The sequence below is a fragment of the Anguilla anguilla genome, chromosome 12, assembly GCF_013347855.1.
Source record: "Anguilla anguilla isolate fAngAng1 chromosome 12, fAngAng1.pri, whole genome shotgun sequence".
In the NCBI taxonomy this organism is placed as follows: Eukaryota; Metazoa; Chordata; class Actinopteri; order Anguilliformes; family Anguillidae; genus Anguilla; species Anguilla anguilla.
In genome coordinates this window covers 14,349,922-14,372,667 of record NC_049212.1, presented here as the reverse complement: position 1 = coordinate 14,372,667, position 22,746 = coordinate 14,349,922, and the positions used below count along the sequence as shown (strand labels likewise).

Sequence of the window (22,746 nt, the reverse complement as noted above, 5' to 3'; positions counted from 1 at the left end):
CATAAACACCAAGTTTCACTTTTACAGCAACATTCTCCAACACAGGTAAATTCTACAGCAAACAAGGAATTTCAGTAAAGGTGGGAACTTAAACTTGAAAACAAAAACTTTAAGTAAAAATCAAGAAGACACTTAAAACTGAAATGTCATGCTCATAGCCGAATAAAATATTTGTTTTCTAGCGTGTCACCTTTACTAAAATGCTCTCTGTGCGTACAATTTAGACAGATTCTCTGACATAACTGATTTTGTCTGTTTCTGCCTCTTTTATCTACATTTCCAGAGTGGTGTGGCAGAAACTCTGGTTAAAACCATGTCTATAAAACCAGCTTTCTGTTGCATAATTTGCCATTTTTGAGATCCAAATGAAACATTAACTTGATCTTCTTTGAAGTTCATTTATGCGGTCAACTATTTTGAGTCATAGAGAAAACCTTACCAAACTCAGTGAATGATTTCCAGATCGAGAAAGATACAGATATCAATCTAGACCGCTTTAGAAGCAGCCAAACAAATAGCGTGCCTGTGTGTCTGCGCGTGTGTGTGTGTGTGTGTCTGCGTGTGTGTGTGTGTGTCTCCGTGTGTGTGTCTGCGTGTGTGTGTGTGTGTGTGTGTGTGCGTGTGTGCGCGCGCGTGCATGCTCTTGTAAATGGCCATTGACCATCAAAAACACAAGCTGCTGTTGGAACAATAAATCCAAAAATGAAACATACATTGAGACATAGATTTGAAACGTGACTACTCAACACTACCAGATGCAGTCAGTCTGAGAGGAAGTACAAGGGTCATTAGAGCTTCGATAAGCCTTTGTAATTAAGCCAACAGAAAAAAACAAACTATGCAATACACAGCCCCTTACCAGTAACTGCTTTTCATGGCCAGTAAGTTTATTTATTTAACTGTAACCAAGTGTACCAACGTTAAAATTAGCTGATAAGAGAACATTCTCACCTGTGTACAGGGTTATATCGCAATGTTAAATTTTACATATAACTTCCCTTAATCAGATAATCAACGGGCATATGCAAAAAAATCTACTTTAGTTCAGTTTTTTTTCTTCTTCAGCATTTCCATCATACTGTGAAGTGTTCTTTGCATTCAGAAGACAAAACTCTCCATAATTAGCTTTTTCCCCTCAATAAAATAATCGATTTACATCCACTTTCCAACCCAGAGGCTGACAGCCAAATGTAGAGGTACACCTTGGCAATGAAATTAATGACCGAAAAATGGATGTTTTATTAATTATTTTTCTTCATTTATTTATTTTTGAATAGTGAAAGAAATTACAACGTATCGGGGTGGACCTTATATCACTTTGTATGGAAGCTGGCATCGCTGTCACACGAAGTACAGACAAACGTGCATAATGGTGTCGTAGTAATACAATAACACAAGGTGCCGGATTTTCACCCTCCTCGTATAACAGTCATTATGCCTATTCTAACCCTCTATCGAATTTCAGACGGTTATGAGTTACTGTGCCTCCCACAGTGACATGGCAAATACCGTTCATTAAAAGGTGTCAAACACAGCACCGCACGGTCACGTAACAATGAATTGCACCTGATCCCTTTAAACCTGCCTGAGCCTTCACCTCACAGACGAGCGTGGCATTTTAATTCCTCGCCCCCATCCCCCCCCCCCCCCCCGCCCTCCCCCCAGAACAAAGGAGACCCGCGCGCCCCTCCTCAGACGTCGCGCGTGTGTTTCGTTTCGTTATTGTACGCGGGCGAAAGTTGCATTTTTTGATGTAGCGCTTTTATTTTCAGCAGAACAAATTAATCCTCAGCCTTCCAGCAACGTTCTCCCTTTTGATGGGAGCCGCTCTGAGGACGGGGGGGGGGGGGGGGGGGGGGGGGATGGGGGCGGGGGGAGAGAAAATGATGAAGCGAATCCAAAATTCAATCGCCTCTGTTCTCTTTTAGAAAGCACACAGTGTACTGTACAGCCCATAAAACTCCAAAACAGCCTCCAGACGCTGCCGCAATCACCCTCCATCAAAACACTTTGTCTCGCATACAAAAATAAGACCCGGCATTGAGCTGAATACCAAATCAACCCATTAGAACACAGGCCACTTGCTACTTAGCAACCAAAGGGATTTAAAGCCACAATACCCAGCGACAAAGGAATAAGATCAAGATCTTTTAGAGGGCATTACAGCTGGCTTTAGCATTTTTGTTTTAATTGAAAGCACTTGCAAGATGTCAGTTTAAAAGAAAGGTCAGAAACCTGAAAAATTTGGAACAGTGTCCTAAAACAACCCTCCACACGAGGCTGGATGCGTTAAGGGAAAGCAAATGTCATAAATCATTGAAAATCATTGAATGCAAACCTTAGTTTAAGCAGTCCTCTATTAAATGATCTGTAGCTAATATGTATAATTTACATAAGCTATTTTAGATAGATAAGGTTTCTGTACATCTTGTTCGCATGTGTGTGTGTGTGTGTGTGTATATATATATATATATATATATATATATATATATATATACATACATGCACATATATACACACAAACAAGATATACAGAAATCTTGTGAACGAATCTATATATATATATATATTTTTTTTAATAATACAGTTTGTCAGCATAGTGCTAAAGAGCAAATATTCTGGCCGAATACGGTGCACCTCACTTTGTGTAAAATATTTCCTTCACGCTGACAACACGACACACATTTGTCAGACGTTGTGGATGAATAAGACGTGTGTGTTGGAGTGGCCACCCCGCTCACCCCACATGAACCCAATAAAGCCCCTCAGAGGCGCTCGTTCAGTGTGTGCATTGTACCGGGCACACAGCCTCCATCAGCTGCATGTGAACAGAATAAATATGATTCCACAGAAAAGAATGACAGCCGTGGAATGCTTACGCCACGTCTGGCATGGGAATGCCGAGAGGAAAATAAAGGACGTGTGACTGGATGCTGCTAAAACAGATCCCTGTGGGTTTTCACCTGCTGCAATAGGATCATGGGTTTGAACATTAACATGCTATTAACATGTCATGTACCCCAGAATCATGCGTGTTCCATTACTTTCTGCCTAATAAATACACTCTATTGATCTTTAGTAAAAATATAGCGCTCATAATCCTTTGTTAGATTTTTAATGAATCCATGTACCTAAAGATACATGTACCTTAATAATATGCAAATATATGGAAGCAAGTCCTTGGATCACAGGCAATCAAGCGGCTCTGATAGCATGTAATGTATGCAGTACCGAATACACAAACTGACATGTATATATGCTACGCTTTTATCTGTCTACAGACATAAATAACATAAAACAGTTGTGCCAATTTACAGTACGAATTGCCAGTAAATCTAAAGTAACCTTAAACACAAACGCAAGAGACAGGAAGCAGTAAATGAAACATGAGAATACATATTTAGTGTAATAATCTGTGAAGACTTATTACCACGCTCAGTAAACTCGGCGATACATCACGTTGCGAACCATGAATCACAATGGCAGTTACATTACATTATTACAATCCTGCCAGCTATGAATTTGTAAACAGGAAGAGCGGCGAGCGCCTGTGCTACTGCGCGCACCTGTGGCCTAAAATTCCACGTAGCGCATCCTGATAGGACACCGCGTGTTGTCTTTTCCCCAGTTGAGGGCAGAGTAATGCACGGCTGGCTGCGCGAACGTATTTCGTCCTCTTTGTTCCTGGTTCATTCTGGGTGCAGGTTTAGGATTAGCCCCAGATAAATTACGGTGGTGAGAAAAGCTGTCACTCAAGTTGCAGCATGCGAAGCATTTGGCTTCCGTCCCTGCCTCCAACATATTTACGATTTGTGGACAAGTTTTGATTTGTTTGGCCTTCCAATTGAAGCTATATATTTTTTAAAAATCACGATCATTGATGTCAAGCAATAAGTTGGAGTCCATTTTTATCTTCAGTATCAATATGTCTTGAAAGTGTTTTCACAAAGAGAGCACATTTTGCACTGGATTCAATCAACATTTAATTGGCTTACTCTTTTGACTTACAATGCAATGTTATAATGGCTTTTTTCCTTCACAAATACAGTTTGGCAGGTTAATTTTGGCGATCAATGAAATTGCAAATGTGTCTGCTACGAAAAAAAAGCTAACGCTTGCCTGCAATTCTGAGTCACAGTTAAGGACAAAAGCTGAATGAATCCACACCTTTTACTCAAATGAGGTTCTTATGTACACTCTTACACACAAAAAACATCAACAATATCAACAAAAAAAATGTGTCTCTCCAGCCATTATTTGGGATAAGTTATCCCTTCACTAAGCTCCGCATTATGGTGACTGCGATGGAGGTTAACAGCGTGTAACAAGCGTGTACCCTTTACTTGTACGGTTAAAAGGTACTCTTAGTACGTTCAAAGCCAACCTTTGGCTACTCAACTTAAGTTGGCACTATAAAAGGAGCAAGAATTGAAGAACAGAAAAATAACCCGAGCACATTACTAATACCGCAGAGGTACAGTTTGGAAAACCTTCTATACAAATCTGTCAGTGTTATTGCACCCTATTGAGCCCTCGGTGTCAGTATTAGCAGCGAGCGCGCCCACAGCCCTGAGCGAGGAGACGGAACAAAAGGAGACCGTGTGAGGACAGATAAAGGTAACCACCCCAGAACCACGGCCGGCTGCGTAATTGCTCCCGAACCTTCAGAAAAGGGAAGAGATTTATGTCTCTCATTAAACGCAGCCCTGTTTTAAGCATGGGTTAAATACCCGTCACGGGTCAGGGAACATATTATGGGTTTAAACCACTGGAGAGAAGTTTGGGCAGACAGCCAAACGGAAGCCAAAGTGATTTTTTTATGCCGACCGTCAGCCTTAATGATCCGTCTTCGGGGGGGGTCGGGGGGTGGGGGGGGGGGGGAAACTGCCCCTTTTCATCTGGTAGCGCTTAATTTATAAATAGGGTCACGTTGGGTTATTTTCCCCCCCTTTCCTTTTCAAAATTTGTGATGGTTTTATTTAAAGCCCCCGCTCCCCCTCCCCTCTTCTCCCCTAGCACACACCCCCCCTCCCCCCTCCCCCCTCCCCCCTCCCCCCTCCTGCTCTCCTCTCTATTTTGGAATATTCGGCTTGGAGTGCAGTCAAGTTTCATTAATTTCTGGTCCGGGTACAGTATGTTCCTGGACAAACATCTGCGAGCGACCATAAACGCTCCGGAATGCTGGCAGAACATCCAGACCTGCCGGCAGCCGATGATGTCATCACTCTAAGGGAAGGGCTGGAACGCGGCCAAGCCAACAGTGCTCCAGCAGGGCTACAGACAACAAGTGAAAGCATTTTACAGGGCATTTGCTTTTTCCTTCTTTTTTTCTCCCCTTTTCTTCTTGAATGCCTTAAATTCTTCGTCTTTTTTTCTCTCTCAAATGCCTCTCCCACTTATATCACAGTGCACACACGGTGTACGCAGGTGTCTTGACAGCTACAGAATACGGCCACACAGGTTACACGAGGACAGGAATATAAGCCCTGTGTTAGACCTACGCCCTAGGTCTTCGGTCATACGACAGCGTGGTCTTTGAGAGGGTAACTGGGATTTACAGAATCAAAATATTATCATAGCACACATTCCTAAAGACAGATGGCAGTCTTGCGCATTGTTTAATACTTAAATTTGGACTGTCTGTTTGCTTTACTTTTATAAAAAGTCATTACTTGTAAGAAATAAATGAGGATGTTGGGGGGGGCTCTGGGTGAGTAAAGCTCTATCTCTATGTTCTTTCCCAGCAAAAAATAAAAAAATAAAAAAATAAAATAAAAACAGGGAAAAAAGCCCAAATCCTTCGAGATGTAATAAGAGGTCCAATTAACCAAGAAATCTGAAAAAAAACAGCATTTCCACTGATTCCTCTTTCATCAGAATCTTTGAACTGTTTCATCATAATCCTTGAATTGTTATTCAAGCAACCGATGTTTTGCCTTCCCTTCCTTCTGACATGCGTCTTGACAGGAAGTTGCACGCTTTAACTGCGGCGAGTCTGAAAGGAGACAGACTCTTTGATTGGACCAGACATTCAGACGTGCAGAACCAGTAGTTTACAATTCACAGCTTTCTCAGGTGGTTGCATTCCATGCATGTTCAGGTGTGGAGGATCATTAGTTACAGTTACTTCTCCAATTTCAGAAAATTTGTGTTGAGCCAATCTTTGTATAACAACTGTTTTAAAACAAATGTTTTATAACAAATCATCAACTATAAAAGGGGAGCAACCACTGCTCAAGAAAGTTAGATAGTTAGAGTTAGAATTTATCTACTCCCCTTCAAAAACAAAAAATAAATAAATAACCCAAAAACAGGAAAAAGGAGATTTGCACTGTTTGCCTTTCAGTAGTGTGTTAAATTATAAAGACCCAATGCTGCCATTAAACTGTATACACTCCATCTGCCTTCAAAATAAAACTGCATCAGATTTATAATACAGGTGTAAAGCACCTGCAGCTAATGAAAAATAAAGTTTGCGCTCATTTCACCTATCAGATAATATATGAGGCATATAAAATGGAAAGGGTGGCATGAAACACAAGGAGAAATATAGTTTTATTTAACATAAGCTTCCCAAGCTTTATCACCTTTTATCCTGATAATCAAAAACCACTAAATACTCCACCTCATGATAATTCATTAGCAACAATGCTGTTTGCTTTTCTCCTGAACCAAAAAGTCATCATTGGTCATGTGCCAACATTGGCACTTCTCTCTGTGTTTTGGTCATATATGCAATTGCATGAGGTGGTCAGCTGATCAGGAGAACCTATACATTACATCAGGCTTCATCATTCCCTAATTTCCTATGGTTCCATATGTTACATTATGTAGGACTGTACAGGGTACCACAACTGGGTAAGCACTGTAAAACCTGCCTGAGGAATATAAGGGTGATTGTGAGCCGTTCAGTCTCCGTCAGTTTATCGCCACTGGACTTCTGTGGAAGTTGTTTTCCGTTCTCTTCTTGCTCCTGTGTTCTTCTCTAACCATAACATTGGCAGACCTCTAACAGACAGACTATCTGACCACGGAATGCTTTGGCTCCTTGCAAGAAAGCTATTTTGATGCATCTGTAAGGCATTTGGTCGAATGCATTTTGGGTCAGCGTGACCCCAGCGCTGAAATACAGACTGGATTTTGTTTTCACATCCACCAGAGCCCCCATTTGAAACGCTGAAGCTCAGAGACTCAGTACCAACTCAGCCGTGATTTTCTGAGCTTGAGCCCACGGGATGACTAAAGTCCCGTATCCTGTTGGACAAGCCCGCTTCAGGCTACAGTTCAGTCTCTTCTTGGCCCACAAAAGTGCAGGGTAAAGCCTTTTACCTCCCAGGATTCACATTCAGTTTAGGGCCCTAACCCAGCCCTGAGAGGGTCAGGAACATCACACAGCCACCTTTAAAAATATATGCGAGTGAGCAAGCAAACGAATGAACGGACAAACGAACAAACAAACAATCTCCGACTAACTTACTCATTCACTCATTCTATAAATGGGTGCACAGACATATCCTCAGACATAAACAGTCAATAGCAAAAATATGGAGGCCCACCACACCATCCTTATTCTGAGTCACCACAGAAGTTATTCTCAATTCCGGAAGACGATCTGTGCATCTTGCAGGAACAGCAGCCGTTGGGAGGTCTAGCCAAAACAGTCTCTGGAACATCGCCAAGGCGATGACAGGTTCCATTAACGGGAGTGGTCAGAAGTTAGCCACACCCCCAAGACGGGGCAGGTTAATAAAGTCAAGCGAGGCCACGGGCCCTCTGGGAAAACAAGCCTCAGATTTAATCAGGTGGACAGGAGCTGGAGCTCTCTCCCACCCTCTCAGTAGCCACAGAGAGCCCTGCAGAGTCCTCCTTACACATAGCTCTGCTTGCGTTCGGAAACCGATCAATCTGCTCCGTCTTTTCAGGAATATTTCTCTCAGATTTTTTATTTTTAACCTGTGAGCAAAGGGCAGAGACTCCCGTCTTTTCTCTCTATTCTCCCTTCACTCTCGTTCGAGGTACATTACATTTTACTTATCAGGATTGACTTCGAGACTCACAGAAGGAGTCATTTCAGTTTTACGACTGTCGGTTTTTATGACCACACATTCTTACCATTTCACATTATATTCTCGTCTGAGTATGGCACTTTATGTTCTATTACTTTTCTATCGCGCGGTTGAAAGGTGAGGTTATTCTGGTTGCTTCACAGTTTGGGCTGTGAAGCTGCGAGGTGGTTCGCCTGATGTTCATTCCGTTTTCACAGGAATGCGTTCTGGCACAGTCCTCAGAATTTCTGTGGTGCCAAAACTGGAGCCGGGACCAAAGAAAAAAACCAACCAAACAAAATAATCCCGACAAAGGGTTCAGGGAGAAATTACTGGCATGTAGCGGACACCTCCCGGCCACCTGTGCCAGTTTATCATTTTAGGCCGCAGGGCGTACGCTGACGGTGAGGGGTGGGGGGGGGTGGGCGGTCAGGTTACCCGGGGATCCCAGCTGAGCTGGGCAACTCTCAGGGGGCCAGACGGCTCGTTAAAAGCAGCGGCGATGGCACAAGAGAGCCACGGCATTGACCCCAACCGTGCGGAATACCAAAAAAAAACCATTAAATCCCATTCCGTTCCTGACTGCGTGTGGAGCTTCCCTTCTCTCCCGTGCCGGTGTTTGCAGTGCTATATGTCCACAAAGCACCCCTCTGCTCTCCGAGCCTGCACTTTGACAGGCACCGCGCCACCCACCCACCGCCCAAAGCCACTTCCCTCAGACAATAAAGGGGAAGGGAAAAAAAACGCTGGCGCGGGACTCACTGTACATACTGTACCCATGGCAGTGGCAAACTGCCCAGGCTGGCGCGCGGCCAACGCCACAATAAAATAAACACAGAGGCTGCCTGCGCTCGCTGAGAAGGCGGGCGGTCAGGAGGGCAGGGTTAAAGTGGCATGCCAAAATACGAGCTGCATACCAAAGTACATCTCTCTCTCTCTCTCTCTCTCAAACCAGCTGTAGGATGAACAGCTGAGGCCCCATTACTGCAATTATAATCTATAAAAACCGCATGACAATGAAGGATATGGTTATTAGAACACAGAGAGAGATGCAAAGTCACCCCCCAGTGTCTGACGGTGCCTGGACTTGAGCCTGGAGAGGAGAATGCCAATCAGGGCTTCTGAACTCTGGGTTCTCTCTCTCCCCTTCCACTCTCCGGCAATTTCTGGTCCGTCAGCTCTGTGTGACGCTGACGGCTGAACTCGGACGCCCTCTTCATAAAGCAGCGCGTCAGTTCTTTCCATTAGCCGTGTGTACTGACCAGCCGCGAAACTAGACCAAACAGCACCCCACCCCCATCCGAACAGCTGTAAAATGCACAAACCGTGACCTGCACACTACTACGTAGCTGTTCCCTGGCTCAGGCTAGCAAACTGCTGCGGCGATGTCCTCTTTCAGCACTGAATCAGCACCAGCTGCCAGCTGAAAGAGCGCATTCCAGTGAAAAAGCTTACATTTGATACGTTTGTCGATATATTTTGCACAATTACATGCTTTTTACCATCCCAGCTGGCGCCACTTAAGCTTAAAACAAAACACACATCTTCCAGGGATGGCCTCAGCTTCTCACAAGAGTCAGCGTAAGATCACAAAACCTGAAGTATTTTTGACGGGTATCTCTGTGACCATCTACACAGAGGAAGAACTGGCAGCGAGTTCATTTGCATGGAGGACCTGCGCTGGACATGCAAAGCGTAGTTTGTGTGCCGCGGCAGTTTAGCGGTTCTGAGCCAAAAGCCAGGCTCTTTTCAGCAAACCACCATCGGCACAAAGCGCCCCGCAACGCCACAGCTCATTCTCTCACCATTCTGAACGGAGGAGAAACATCACCATGCAGTTCCAAATGATCAAAGGTGCATATATCTATAATATGTATATTAAATACATTATATTTAAGTTGTATATGATGGAGTTGAAGGTAATTATTTATGTGTATATATGATAAACATGAAGTTCACCATTTAAGTTATAGAAAAGGGGTAGGACCATATAAGTGTATACTTCTTCCTACTCCTTTTCGGACATGTAATATTTATTTATTTTGTTTATGGAGAATTTGCTTTACATGTTTATTGTTCATTTTATCGGTCATTTTTTTTTGTATGTGTTCGTTTTCTTATTATTTGTTACATGTTCGAAATAAATCTATTCAATTCAATTCAATATATCGATTTGTGGAATACTATAAAACTTTCCTCTTCCTAGTAAACAAAATTTGTGAGGAGCAATTCCGAAAAGTAAAGAAAATCTGAGCAATCGCGACGCGCAACATGCTGCACATAACGAGCAAGTCGGCCTCCCGCCTCGTTCAAGAACACCACTGAGAGAAACGGCAGCGCGTGCCGCCTCCGACAGGCCGATCGTCTCGCCCGAGTCCCTCCCCGGTGCTTAGCACAGACAGGAAACTCAATTAAAGCGGGTCGTTCCCCAGGCGTACAGTAAGCCCCGCCGATCGATCGGGAGCCGGGCCGGGCCGAGGCGTACAGCTCATTCCGTTTCCTGGGAGCCCAAGTGTCACTGACCCCCTGGATCTCCTTATCGCACAATCACTCACCCCACGATCACACCCCTCCCCCAATAAAGTCTCCTGTGCCACAACACGCCTCCCCATACAGCCTACTGTGGCACAGCCCCCCCCATCTCCCCTCCCCATACAACCTCCTGTGCCACAGCCCCCCCCATCTCCCCTCCCCATACAGCCTCCTGTAGCACCCTGCCCCCATCCCCCCACGCCATCCTTTACACTGGGGAAAGACGGTTCCAGAAACTTTGACTCACCTAAAGCTGAATGTCAACAAGACTCTTCATTTTAAATAACTTCAAAAAGCCCCTTAGAGTCGAAGGTTTTGAGCTCTGGAAGGAATGTTTCTAGCCATGCTCCCAAATTATTCAAAATCCAAACCTCCATGGACTGCCACTTACTATTCTAAAGACTGGTACACTCCACATAATTTTATCCCACAGACAGATTTTTTTCAGGGGCTTTGCAGTTCTGCCAAAACTCTGTAAACCTTGGCGCATACACACTGAATTTTCTTCACTGCTCCACTGACTGAAACCGTAATGTCTGAAAATTTCTCATGCCTTATTTCATGAAGAATTGCATCCCCAAAAGCACTTATCATAGCAAGAAACAACTGCCAGTGAAAAAAATAAAAACAACCTTCAGTAATCTGAATGTTTGTCCAAAGCAAGAAACAGCTGAAGAAAAACAGGCAATGGCTCTCAGTGTAACTAGGCATGAGTGGGCTGTGAGTTTGCAACACATTTTTTGAATACAGAAGACATTTCTTTTTTAAATACCTGAGTGAGATAGCAAGTGCATCCGGAGACGTAAGCTGTCCAGGAAGCGTTTCCCACACAGCTCGCACCCATAGGTTTTCATCCCGCTGTGCAGCTTCCTGCAAGGAGAACAAGAGAAAAAAACACAAAACATTTTTATTCAACAACAGAAAAAAATGCATTTTTTACATGTTAAATGGATGATTTGCTTCAAACATTTTAGGATAACTGGGGCTGCAGAAAAACCGGGTTTATGATCATTTTTGGCCCTGCAAATAAATAAATACGTAAATAAATGAATTACAGTGTGTTAAATGTGTGTACAATTTTAAAAAGTTAAGTGCATTGATGCAATTTAAGCCTTTAATTGGTCACATATTAAGGCTTATATATCAGGCACTGTTGTATAATAGCTTGGCTTCCTGTTTATGCTTCAGATCAGGTATATGTAAGGTTTCAAATATGATCAGCATCCATGGTAATAAACTCTTAGGAATGATTTGAGCCTTACTAACATAACCCTATTCTGGGCTGCCCTTCTGGGCACAGTCAGCACTGGTCAGTCAGAATTCAATTATACACTGTGGGGCTCGTCTCTGGTCTCTGCACTAAGAGAGAATGCTGGATGCACCACCCAATAACACCCCCCAGCTGAACCATCGAAAGATCATCCAGAAAGGTGGTTTATGTTTTACTCTGAGGCATCCGGTTGGCCAAAACAACATCCTAGAAACAGTTAGTGGCCTTTAAGTGGAACATGTACGGAACATCCAGCCGAATACACTCTTGCAGCTTAGTTTTTGTCTTCTTTTCTGAAAGCCAAAACTGAATCCTGTGGTCCCATTTACCATAGACAAATTTAGAAGAATAAATAGCGATAAGCCCAAAACACCCCCCCCCCCCACAACCGCCTCCAAAGAATGTTCCCAAGCTCGGTTTAAGAGCAAAGATGGTGAATGTTTGTCTGTGAGCTTTTGGGTGTTCTGTTTCTAAGGGAAGTGAAGCCACAACAGGGGTTGTCACCAAATTATATTGCCCTCTGGCTTTTACGCGCAACCAACAATGCACTCTTCAAGGGAGAGATAAGAGCAGGCACGACTCCCTCTGAGGATATAGTGTACAGAAAAATGGATCCAGTTACCCCCCCAAAGCCACGGGCCATTGGTGAAGATGTGCTCACCACTTATTTTCAGCAGGTGAAGCTTTTTATTGTTCAAGTTCTGGCCTCAGGTTTGGGGGTGCCCAGCGGAACAATGCACTTTCCACAGGAGCAAGCCTTTTCAAATAGCATCCCCAAAGTTCTTTTAATTTGGGCTCCTTTAGCCTCTGGTAATACCCCCCCCCCCCCCCACTCCCCCACTGCCGGAAAAGTAATTAGCTCACTGCTCATACCTCACACCTCAGGTAAAAACATATGACTATTGCAAGAGGAAAAACAAAAAACGTGCGTGTGTGCTTTCTCAAGTATTTTCTATTTATGAACCAGAAAGAAAAGTGCTAAACGTTTTGTGAACACAAAGTTGCAATTAAAAATGTGACAAAACAGAGGGAGAAGCGACTCAAATAACAAAAACAGGAATGAAATCATACGCCATGTAGCGCCTCTCTCAAACGACTATCGGACTGTATCATGTGACCAAAAAAGACGAGATAGAACCCAGTCTCGCACCAAGCACAAACATTGCATAAAAAAACAGGAAACAAAGAAAAACAAACGCACATACCTCCCAAATCCCCAAATAAATCCTAATGTCTGCCTAACGCTGTGGGGGGGGGGAGGATTTGTGGCGCGCAAACAAACAAAGGGGAGAAGTCAAGCCCTTTGGCAAGCAGTGGGTAATTAAAAAGGCCTGTAAACGGCTCGCGAAATAAAAGCTACTTCAAAAGGTGGTTGAGCAGAGACCCCTCAGTGGTCTGCACAACACCAGCTAGGCCCCAGCTCTAGCTGCTCTTCGTCTTTCCAGCAATTTTTAAATCGCTAAAAATAATAAGATTTTTCAATCGCTGTTAATGCTGCCGTTTCCATTTTCAGCCTGCACGTGTTCAATTTGGCCGCGTTCTTTACCCAGTTCTTCCATTCCCCCGTCACTCTCCTGTCCTTTGTTGAAAAGCACTTTGAGCAGCTGCTATTAAAAAGACCTGTGTGCAGTGTATTATTGTTGTTAATTAAACCAAATTAGCCAGAGTTCCATCAATCTACATTTGTTATTTAAAGCATATTGCATCCTTTAGCCAGAGAGAAGAGCTTTTTTTCTGACCTCTTCCCATGGGTTTATGAAGACAGCAGCAGAGCAGGCCACTCTAAGGAGCAGCACACTGCACAGTGCGTGTCCTTATGAGCAATACTGACTCTGCTGACTATATCATATATATCTATATGAGCAGCCATACTCTTTTTCACCTTTTCTCAGTGCCCTCTATGAAATTCTTACACGATTACTTTAGCTTAATCTGGGATCTCTCTTGTAGGTTTATATGCTCTATCTGGGATAAATGGCCTTTGCAGTGGAGTGCAAACTCTGTTCCACAGTTAGTAGTGTGGACTGCTTAAGATGACAAATAAACTGTTCATGAGTTAGAATGTATTTTACCGATTTATACATTTTCAGACATTCAATGACTGCCCAATGGAAAGAGCGAGTTCTCAGTTTTTGTTCCCGTTTTAATTTATCGGGGTTAATTCTGTCCGCTGTAAGGTAAATGAATCTGGTCTGGTCAGCGCAATCCGAAGCCAGGAGTGAATGTAACGGCCTGCCACTCCACTCCGACTCATTTACACAACCAGCGCTCTCTCTGCGCCGTTACGCGGCGTCTCCAGCGCGGTGGTCGCGTCGCCGGGGCGAAGAGCAGACGTCTCCAGCGCGGTGGTCGCGTCGCCGGGGCGAAGAGCAGACGTCTCCAGCGCGGTGGTCGCGTCGCCGGGGCGAAGAGCAGACGTCTCCAGCGCGGTGGTCGCGTCGCCGGGGCGAAGAGCAGACGTCTCCAGCGCGGTGGTCGCGTCGCCGGGGCGAAGAGCAGACGTCTCCAGCGCGGTGGTCGCGTCGCCGGGGCGAAGGGCAGACGTCTCCAGCGCGGTGGTCGCGTCGCCGGGGCGAAGAGCAGACGTCTCCAGGAGGAAACCGACGCGGCGCGAGCTGTTAGCGCCGCTCGTGTTCTCCCACCGCGAGGCCGTGACCTTTCCCCAGACGCAACGCCAATTACGCCTCTGGTTTGTGTCGGACGTGGCAGACCCAACCCCCACCACCTCCTCCTCCTGCCTCACCCTCGCTCGGAACCCCCCCCCCCCCGCTAAGTAGCCGTCCGGCTTACACCGCGCACGCAACGGCGGAAACGCCGCTCGCTCGCAAACGGTCCGACCGTCGTAGGAGGGGAGAGGACATAAAGCTCTTCTCAGGCCATTTAGACAGTTAATAAGTGACTTTGTCCGACAGTCGGTTTTGACAACGGCCGTAAATTTCGGAATTATGTCAACAGGGCGTACAGCGAAGGCCTGGTCTCTGTGTGCCTGAGCGGGGCCAGGCTCGTAAATCAGGGGCCCTGTTTGAAATGAGCAGATTACGGGCCTGCTTTATAGAGCCCTTACGCTTCGGCCCGTATAAATCCCCACCGCCCCCCCCCCTCACACCCCCCCACACCCCCCCACACACCGGACCCTCCGCTCTACATCACGCTGGAGGGGTTCCCCCGTCACAGAGGCCTTAGTGTAAGATGGGGAGGTCACGGGAGGACATCGACCAAAATAGACATGGGCTGTACAGTAGCTCTCAGAACTAAAGTTTGACTACAATTCACAGGCACCCAACTCAAGCAATATTTTACTAGTAAACTAAAAGCAACTTTGAAGTTACAAATATATATTTTCTTTATTAACTTCAATGATCCATCACATTTAGTATATTTCAGCATCACAGTATAAATCTGTGACCCAGAAAATATTAGGAAATTAAAATAAAAAAAAAGAAGATGGATGTGTTACCCTCAAAAATGCAGTCATATTCGGGCCATGGAGAATGAGAAAGAATAACAATACTATAAGATATTATAAAAAGATATCTTGGATTGTCCTGGAAAAGTGGCAAAAATGTACCAGCAATGTACAGCTAAATGCAAAAGTTTTGGGACAGTGGCACAATTTTTGTCATTTTGATTCAGTACTTCTGTATTTCTTCAAAACTCTATCTTTCACTCATTTTCACAAGGCTTAGCCCTGGTTTATGTCATAAGTAAATGCTTCCTAGCACATTAACGATGGCTTGCATGTTATCTATCTGGTTAAATTTCAACCAATCAACCCTTCATCATTTCAGCCTGATTCAGAATGCAGCCCTGCTTTCAGGCTAAATTTAAATAGGCCTGTATCACATCCACCTGCTGAGCTCCAAGGGTCCCACATCTCCATAAAACGGTTGGCTAGAGCGAGCGAGCGTGCTCAGTGCGTCTGGGAGCGGGACAGCTGTACAGCCCATTAACCCATCCTCAGAGGACCCCCCCCCCACCTCTCAAACAGCACAATGTCCCGTAAGCAGTCAGATTAGGGCGTCCAAAAAAAAAAAAAAACAAGAGGCCAAGAACCGCAGAGAACACAGGCGTGACGAGGGAAACAACCCCCCACTCCCCCAATCCATTGTGAAGCTCCCGGTTTACAGTGTTTCTGGGCCCTTCAGTCAGATCCCCCAAAACTTCTGCAAGATACATCTCTTCACTGGTAACCGAACTGAAGCAATACAATGTCAGCTTTCCTAACTGTTATATTACAAATTGATGACACCTATTTTTATACACTGTAAACAAAATACAGACACTACAATAGAACCGTCGAAGCAGGTTCTGCAAACTTGAGCATTACTGTAATGAGGAAAGATCAGGGGGAAAAATGTTAAGGATTGGGAAGGATGCGAGGAAAAATACACAGATAAGATTTTTAAAAAATAAAAACGCCTCATCTCCTTTTCATTTGTGGATAGAACTATCAGACTGAAGCCCTCTCTCACAAACCTGAAGTGCCTTTCGCGTCTACAGTCTTCTGCATTCTTTCTTTGAAAAGAGCAGCATGGAGCCTTTTTAGCTGATGTTTTCCAGTCAATTAGATGCCAGTGAGCTTAATAACACAGAATCAGATGTCAAATTGGTGCAACCAAAATGTAATTAAATAAATAAAATTAAATAAATGGAAATCGGCCTAATTTCAGACATCGCACAGTATGATACTGGCAATCAATCGACATTCATAATGACCCATTTAACAGAGCAGGCTCTTGAAAAATGGGAGGTGGTGCGTGCTCTCTGTCCACACAACGGCGGTACAATTGTGAAGGACACTGCAAAACAGCCAATGTTTTTACTTTAATGAAATCATAAAATGCACATGCTTTGCACCAAAATGAGGGACAGACCATTCCTGTAGCAGCCACCCCCTTTTCCAGAACCCCACCAAATGCAGGTGTTTTACAAGAGACACAGCCAAATCAACAACAATAAATAAACAAAAAAATAAATGCATACATTTTTTAAATCACAATTGTTCATTTCCTGACATCACCGCTGCATCACCCAGCCGCCGTCAGAGTGTAAGCCACGTCCCATTGTCTGGCGGTATTTGTTTTAATCAGGCCGTATTAAACGCTCCTCGCCATTCCTGGCAGCGAGGGCTGTTTATCGGCGCGAGTCGTCCGGCACATATCAATGACTCGGCCCTCTCTCTCTCTCTCTCTCTCTCTCTCTCTCTCTCTCTCTCTCTCTCTCTCTCTCTCTCTCTCTCTCTCTCTCTCTCTCTCTCTCTCTCTCTCTCTCTCTCTCTCTCTCTCTCTCTCTCTCTCTCTCTCTCTCTCTCTCTCTCTCTCTCTCTCTCTCTCTCTCTCTCTCTCTCTCTCTCTCTCTCTCTCTCTCTCTCTCTCTCTCTCTCTCTCTCTCTCTCTCTCTCTCTCTCTCTCTCTCTCTCTCTCTCTCTCTCTCTCTCTCCCTGCAGCCCGGCGCATCATATGAATTCCAGCCACACGCTCACACCAGCCGGCGGCTCGTGCCAAGCATGTATGATCAGGGAGCGGCGGTGGTGGGGAGAGGGGAGGAGGGGGGGGGGGGGGGGGCTAACCTTTATTCTGTTACAGAGCTGTTATTTATCATATGGAGAAATGACCACCCTGATTCGCCTGCAGCTGCACGGATAAAAGCAGACAAAAGATACAAGATGCACTACAGGAAGAAAAAGGAAGGGGGGGGGGAAGCAACACTGCATTTGCCCATATATTTCCCGATAGATATTTTAAACAGAGTTCTAATTAAAATAACCCATATCATAGGAACAGTGAACAGTGTGGTAATTACAGTACTAGTACAATGTACTGTAATTACCACATTGTAATTGTTACTGTATTATTTTACCATTATGTACTACTTCCACCACAGCCCTCCCCACTGCTGCATTATTAATGAACACATAATTATTCATATCATTTATCAATATTCATTATATCCAGATGTGACACCTGCACTACTGTATAAAGAACACCTCATTTTATCTAGTGATGGTGGTTGGCAATGATACATAATACATAACGATTACATTATCATTGCCAGTACCATCATCACTAAATTACAAATGAACACTTACTATGATAATTATTTATAGTAAATGTACCTGTATGATATTGATATTACTTTTTGATATATACTGCATTACTCTCAGTATCATCTTATTTAATCAGTATTATTACTATGAATCCTGTATTACTACTGACACAACCACCTTTAATGGGATAGGTCACTTTTTGGAGTTTTCTGATATTACAGTTTTAGTGTATGTTTTCACCTGGCCCAGTTTCTCTGGTTGATCAAAAATATAGAGTAGCAAACAATAAAATCATTGTGTTTATATGTACTACAGCCTAAAACAACATCCCCGCACAAGCTGCTTGGCTTTACTGGAAGTTACTTGTTACGTTTTCTTACAATAAACCACAAATTTGTTGATTCCGCTACACTGGCCATATCCTTCACCACACACAAAAACTGGGCCAATCACAAACATACACTAAAACTGAAACATCAAAAAGCTCCAGAAAGTGAAATGTAGCTCTAAAACCGACGCCACCACCACAGATCTAACTGATACTGCTGTATATACCTATGAATCAACTTTGTCATGATGTTATTTCTGTGGGAAAGACTGAAACGCTTGTGCATGCATGTTTGTGTGTATGTGTTTGTCCGTGTGTGTGTGTGTGTGCCTGCGCACGTGCGTGTCTGTGTGCATGCGTGCGTGCGCAAGTGGATGTGTGCGTGCGTGCGAGCGTGTGTGTGTGTGCGTACGTGCATGCGTGTGTGTGTGTGTGTACGTGCATGCGTGGGTGTGTGTGCATGCGTGTGTGCATGTGTGTGTGTGTGTGTGTGTGTCTGTGTTTGAGGTTTGAGGGATGCTCACTCTATAAAAAGATCCAGAAAAGTGCTTCCTTTCTCATGCATTATTCATGAGCATCACCTTCCATCAAGAAGCCGAAAGCTCAAGGATGTGTCTAACTTTAGGTCGTTTTGAAAAGACATGTTCCTCCGCACCTCCCGCAATTTATTCCCACTTCCCCATGACTTCAAACATCTGTAGGTGCTCGCTGTGCGTTTCACATTAAATCCAAACGTGAAAAAAGAGATGTACTTTTCAAAAGTGACTAGACTAACACCCCCCCCCCCCCCCCCCCCCCCGCCGTTATATTAATAGAAATGTTCCAATCCTGTCTTCCACTTTAGTATTCCTAAGAATGTATAAACTGCAGCTCTTAAGTGCACTATTCTCTCAGGTTTTCGGCTTTTTAAGTGGAAATGACTGAGGGAGCACAGGGACCCAAAATTAAAAACCCACGTGATTAGTCCTGAACGCCGCAGAGGCGTTGCGCAGCTACTGTAAGGAGAGCCCCACATCAGCTCGCTGGCACAGGCACGGCCTGAATCAGCGGCCTGCTGAACACGGCGTCTTCGCCGCCTGTCTGAAATACTCCAGACAGATCGAAACCATAGGGGCGCAAGGACCAGGAGGGGATAATACTGTGCCTTTTCACACACTGTAGCCTCACCTAAACACAAGAGAACGTAAACGCACATGAAAATAAGACCTTGCATTCATAGAACGTAAGACACCATGTCCTGCGTAGAGTACACTGACTACAATTTGGTGTAAAGATATACATCAAGAAAGCAACATTTTTAGTGATTACAATTATGCAAAAATATCTTAAGAGAAGCATGCAATGTGTACATATCCCATTGGTCAATGTTTATTTGTAAAGCCAAGAATATAAGCATTACTAGCATTAATGACCTGTGTCATTTTGTTTGCCATATTGGGAAATGAAAAAATAATAACCCAGACTGTTAATACTAGTAAACTTTGAGGGTTCAGTAAATGACTGGCATGATACACCAGAGGGAATATATCTTTAGTCACAGACCTATTTACAGACCTATGGAAAATAAAGTCATCTTTATGACATAAGTAAATGCTGCCTAGTACAGCCTTGCAAACCAATCCGATGAATTAATTAATCATCCAACAGGTTCCTCTGAAAAGAACATTCATAAATAAATAATGTAGGTTCTGTATTAATTCTGAAGCCTGTAGAAACAGGAGGAAAATGATGAGAGAAGTTTCTATATTCCTGACCCCTTAAGTAGAGAGAGGTAGTGGATTTGACACACGTCTCTGGCCTGTGCGGTTTCACGGGGGGGGGGGGGGGGGGGGGGCAGAAGCTCCATGTGCCAAGATGCAAGGCATTTGCACAGTCACCCCCCCCCCCCATGCCCCCCGCCCCTCTCTTCAAAATACAAAGGGCCCAAATTAGCCTTGCCAGACTACACTCCGGGTCCTTCTTACCAGCTGGAAAAGAAAAGCTCTGCCTATACCAGTTCCATGCTCAGCCATTCTTTCAGTTCTCATTCTGTACACCCCAATCTATCACAGCACCTGTGGACAACACAAGGCCGTTTGATCTGGAGTGAAATAAATTTAAAATAAATCACAGTATCCTATGGATTTAATGTAAGAGATCAATGTATTGCCTTCCTTATTGATTCTGCACAGTATAACTCATACAGCACAAGTAAAACTTTCTTTGTCGTTCTTAGGGTCTAAAGACCAAAGTTCCATTTTGACAAATAACATACTGGCTGGTATAACTTCTCGTGTGACAGAAAGCAATGTCAGACAGGCCTGGGTAGTGCGAAGCATCATCGAAATGGTAGTGCAAGGCACAGTGCTAAAATTGTAATCACATCATAAAGATAATGAAATGCAAGTCCTTCCTGTTTGCCATAGAAACTCTCTTTTTTATTCGGTACGAACATTTACTGTTTCCAGATTGCCACTCATAATTATTTGCCACTTTTCTAAAAGACTGTTCTTCCTGTCAGAAAGTAAACTGTCGAGGGAAAGACAGAAGAGTGTCAATTAAATCTTTTTTTTTTGCCACTTTGATCCATTAAAATGGCCAAACACATTTTCAGCGAGTACACTGCCCTATACTTGTAGAAATAACACGGTTAATATATAGCCTGTATTTGCTGAAAGGATACAATCTCAGGGCCAAATGTGTTGTCATATCCTTCCATTTACACAGCATGACCAAGAAAGTCTGAGGAATCAATACCACTCCTGTGAATCACTCAAGCCCAACCGTTTTAAAGGCAATCAGAGCTGACAGTCGTGCAAATAATGCCAATCATCATAAGCACCCTGACAGGCAAGTCCACAACCGCGCCGCAACAATTCCAACTTCTACCGACTTCTATGCCGAAATATTCCTGTATGCCCAATTATGGGCAGACATAAATACTGACTCATAAAGAGAAATTTTCAGACATTGGTGAACAGTTTCTCCCCCAGAATGAATTCCAGTGTTTTAGAACAGTGTGTGTGTGTGTGTGTGTGTGTGTGTGCGAAGGGTGGTATGTGCTTTGTAACTGACCAACCATACAACATAAATATCCCACAGTGTTATTTTAGCATAGCTTTCATTTAAAGATTGCATTGATGATTTTCCAGAAGCTGACTGAAAGCCATGGGAGATGCGGTGTTATGGCTGACTGTAGATGACACGCATTCAAACAGTGTCTTGAGACACCATATTATCAAAAGCCTCCATCAAGATGTGCAAAAAATGAGTTAAAAAAAAAACAAAACATTGTAGCAGTGAAACACTTTGCTCAAATGTGAATAGCATGGGACAAGAAAACATCCTCTGTTTTCCAAAACAATGCATTTTACTTTCACACATACACCCCCCCCCCCCCCTCCCCAAACCCCCCGGCCCTCCCCGCCCCTGACTGCTTGGACCGCATTTTGTTTACTGTAGCAGAGCAGGGGAGGAGTGAAAAAAAAAGAGAGAAGAGATGCCAGCTGGAGGAGTCCGGTCATGCATTAACATCGTGCCGATCGGAGTGAGCCTGGAATCAATCACGCGCGCATTGGATCCAATCAGCGACGGCTGGAGAGCGCACCTGTGCTCTGGGACGGGCTGCTGTCTGGTCCAGTCCCGTTTGGACCCGCGTCTCTAATAACCCTAATGCGTCTTAGCAGATGCCACCCCGCTAACAAAGAGATTAATTAACGGCGCGCCGGGCACAGCCCGCCGTCTTCACGCGCCTTTCTGGAGCTCGAGTGCCGTGAACGTTCAGGCAGGCAAAGATTTCCCACTGAGGTGCCAACGATGCCATTCCAGCAATGACAGTACTGACAGTTCCTTTCTGTCTCTAAGAAATGTTGGAAATCAACAGGGCATCTATGGCAATCGCACGCCAGGGCCTCCGCAGCTGCTGCTTGCGCCTCTCCTTTCATGTCCTCACCTGCGAAACCAGCGAGTGTTTTTATATACAAATTTTACACCCAAGGGCCACACAGTACGACAGGAGAGCTGGTGCCAGTTGGAGGAGAAGCGCGTTAACAAATGGCAGCCTGCAGGCACTTTGGCGAGTAGTTGGAAGGAACCGATGTAGCGGTTATCTGAGAAACGCTGGCCGGCTAAGAGCCACCATGCCCCCAGCGGCACACGGCCAACTCCCAGTTAGAGTCGGCGGGAACCGGGCCGCACTCACGGTGGGCATTTACACCGTCCAGCGCGGCTTCTGCAGGCAGCCAATGGGAGGGCCCTTCTGTTGTCAGCGAGGAAACCATGGCATCATTTCCCAGTCAACACAGCGCCCCGGGCAAATGTCATCTATTTTTTCACTGGCAGCCTATACATGGAAATGTATGCAAATTTAACAGCCACTCACGTTTTTTATCCGTTCTCAGAAATAAAACAACCCGGCGGCAGAAAGATTCACAGCTTCTCTGCCGAGACGCAGGTAAGTCAATTGATGTACTGAGTGATTTACTAGGAAGGAGAGAGCCAACATTCTAACAGCTACTAAAACCAACGTTTCGACAACACGCGTCCC

The 22,746-nt window shown here is 44.5% G+C and overlaps 1 protein-coding gene across 2 annotated transcripts in view; it reads right to left on the bottom strand.

The window, feature by feature from the left end:
• The window catches only part of zbtb16b (zinc finger and BTB domain containing 16b), a 107,581-nt gene that overhangs the window by 51,588 nt on the left and 33,247 nt on the right, over window positions 1-22,746 (bottom strand). For both annotated transcript variants that reach the window (XM_035385278.1, XM_035385279.1), the window contains exon 3: window positions 11,350-11,447. In XM_035385278.1, the coding sequence (XP_035241169.1) occupies window positions 11,350-11,447 (98 nt within the window). The remainder of the gene's footprint in view (window positions 1-11,349; window positions 11,448-22,746) is intronic.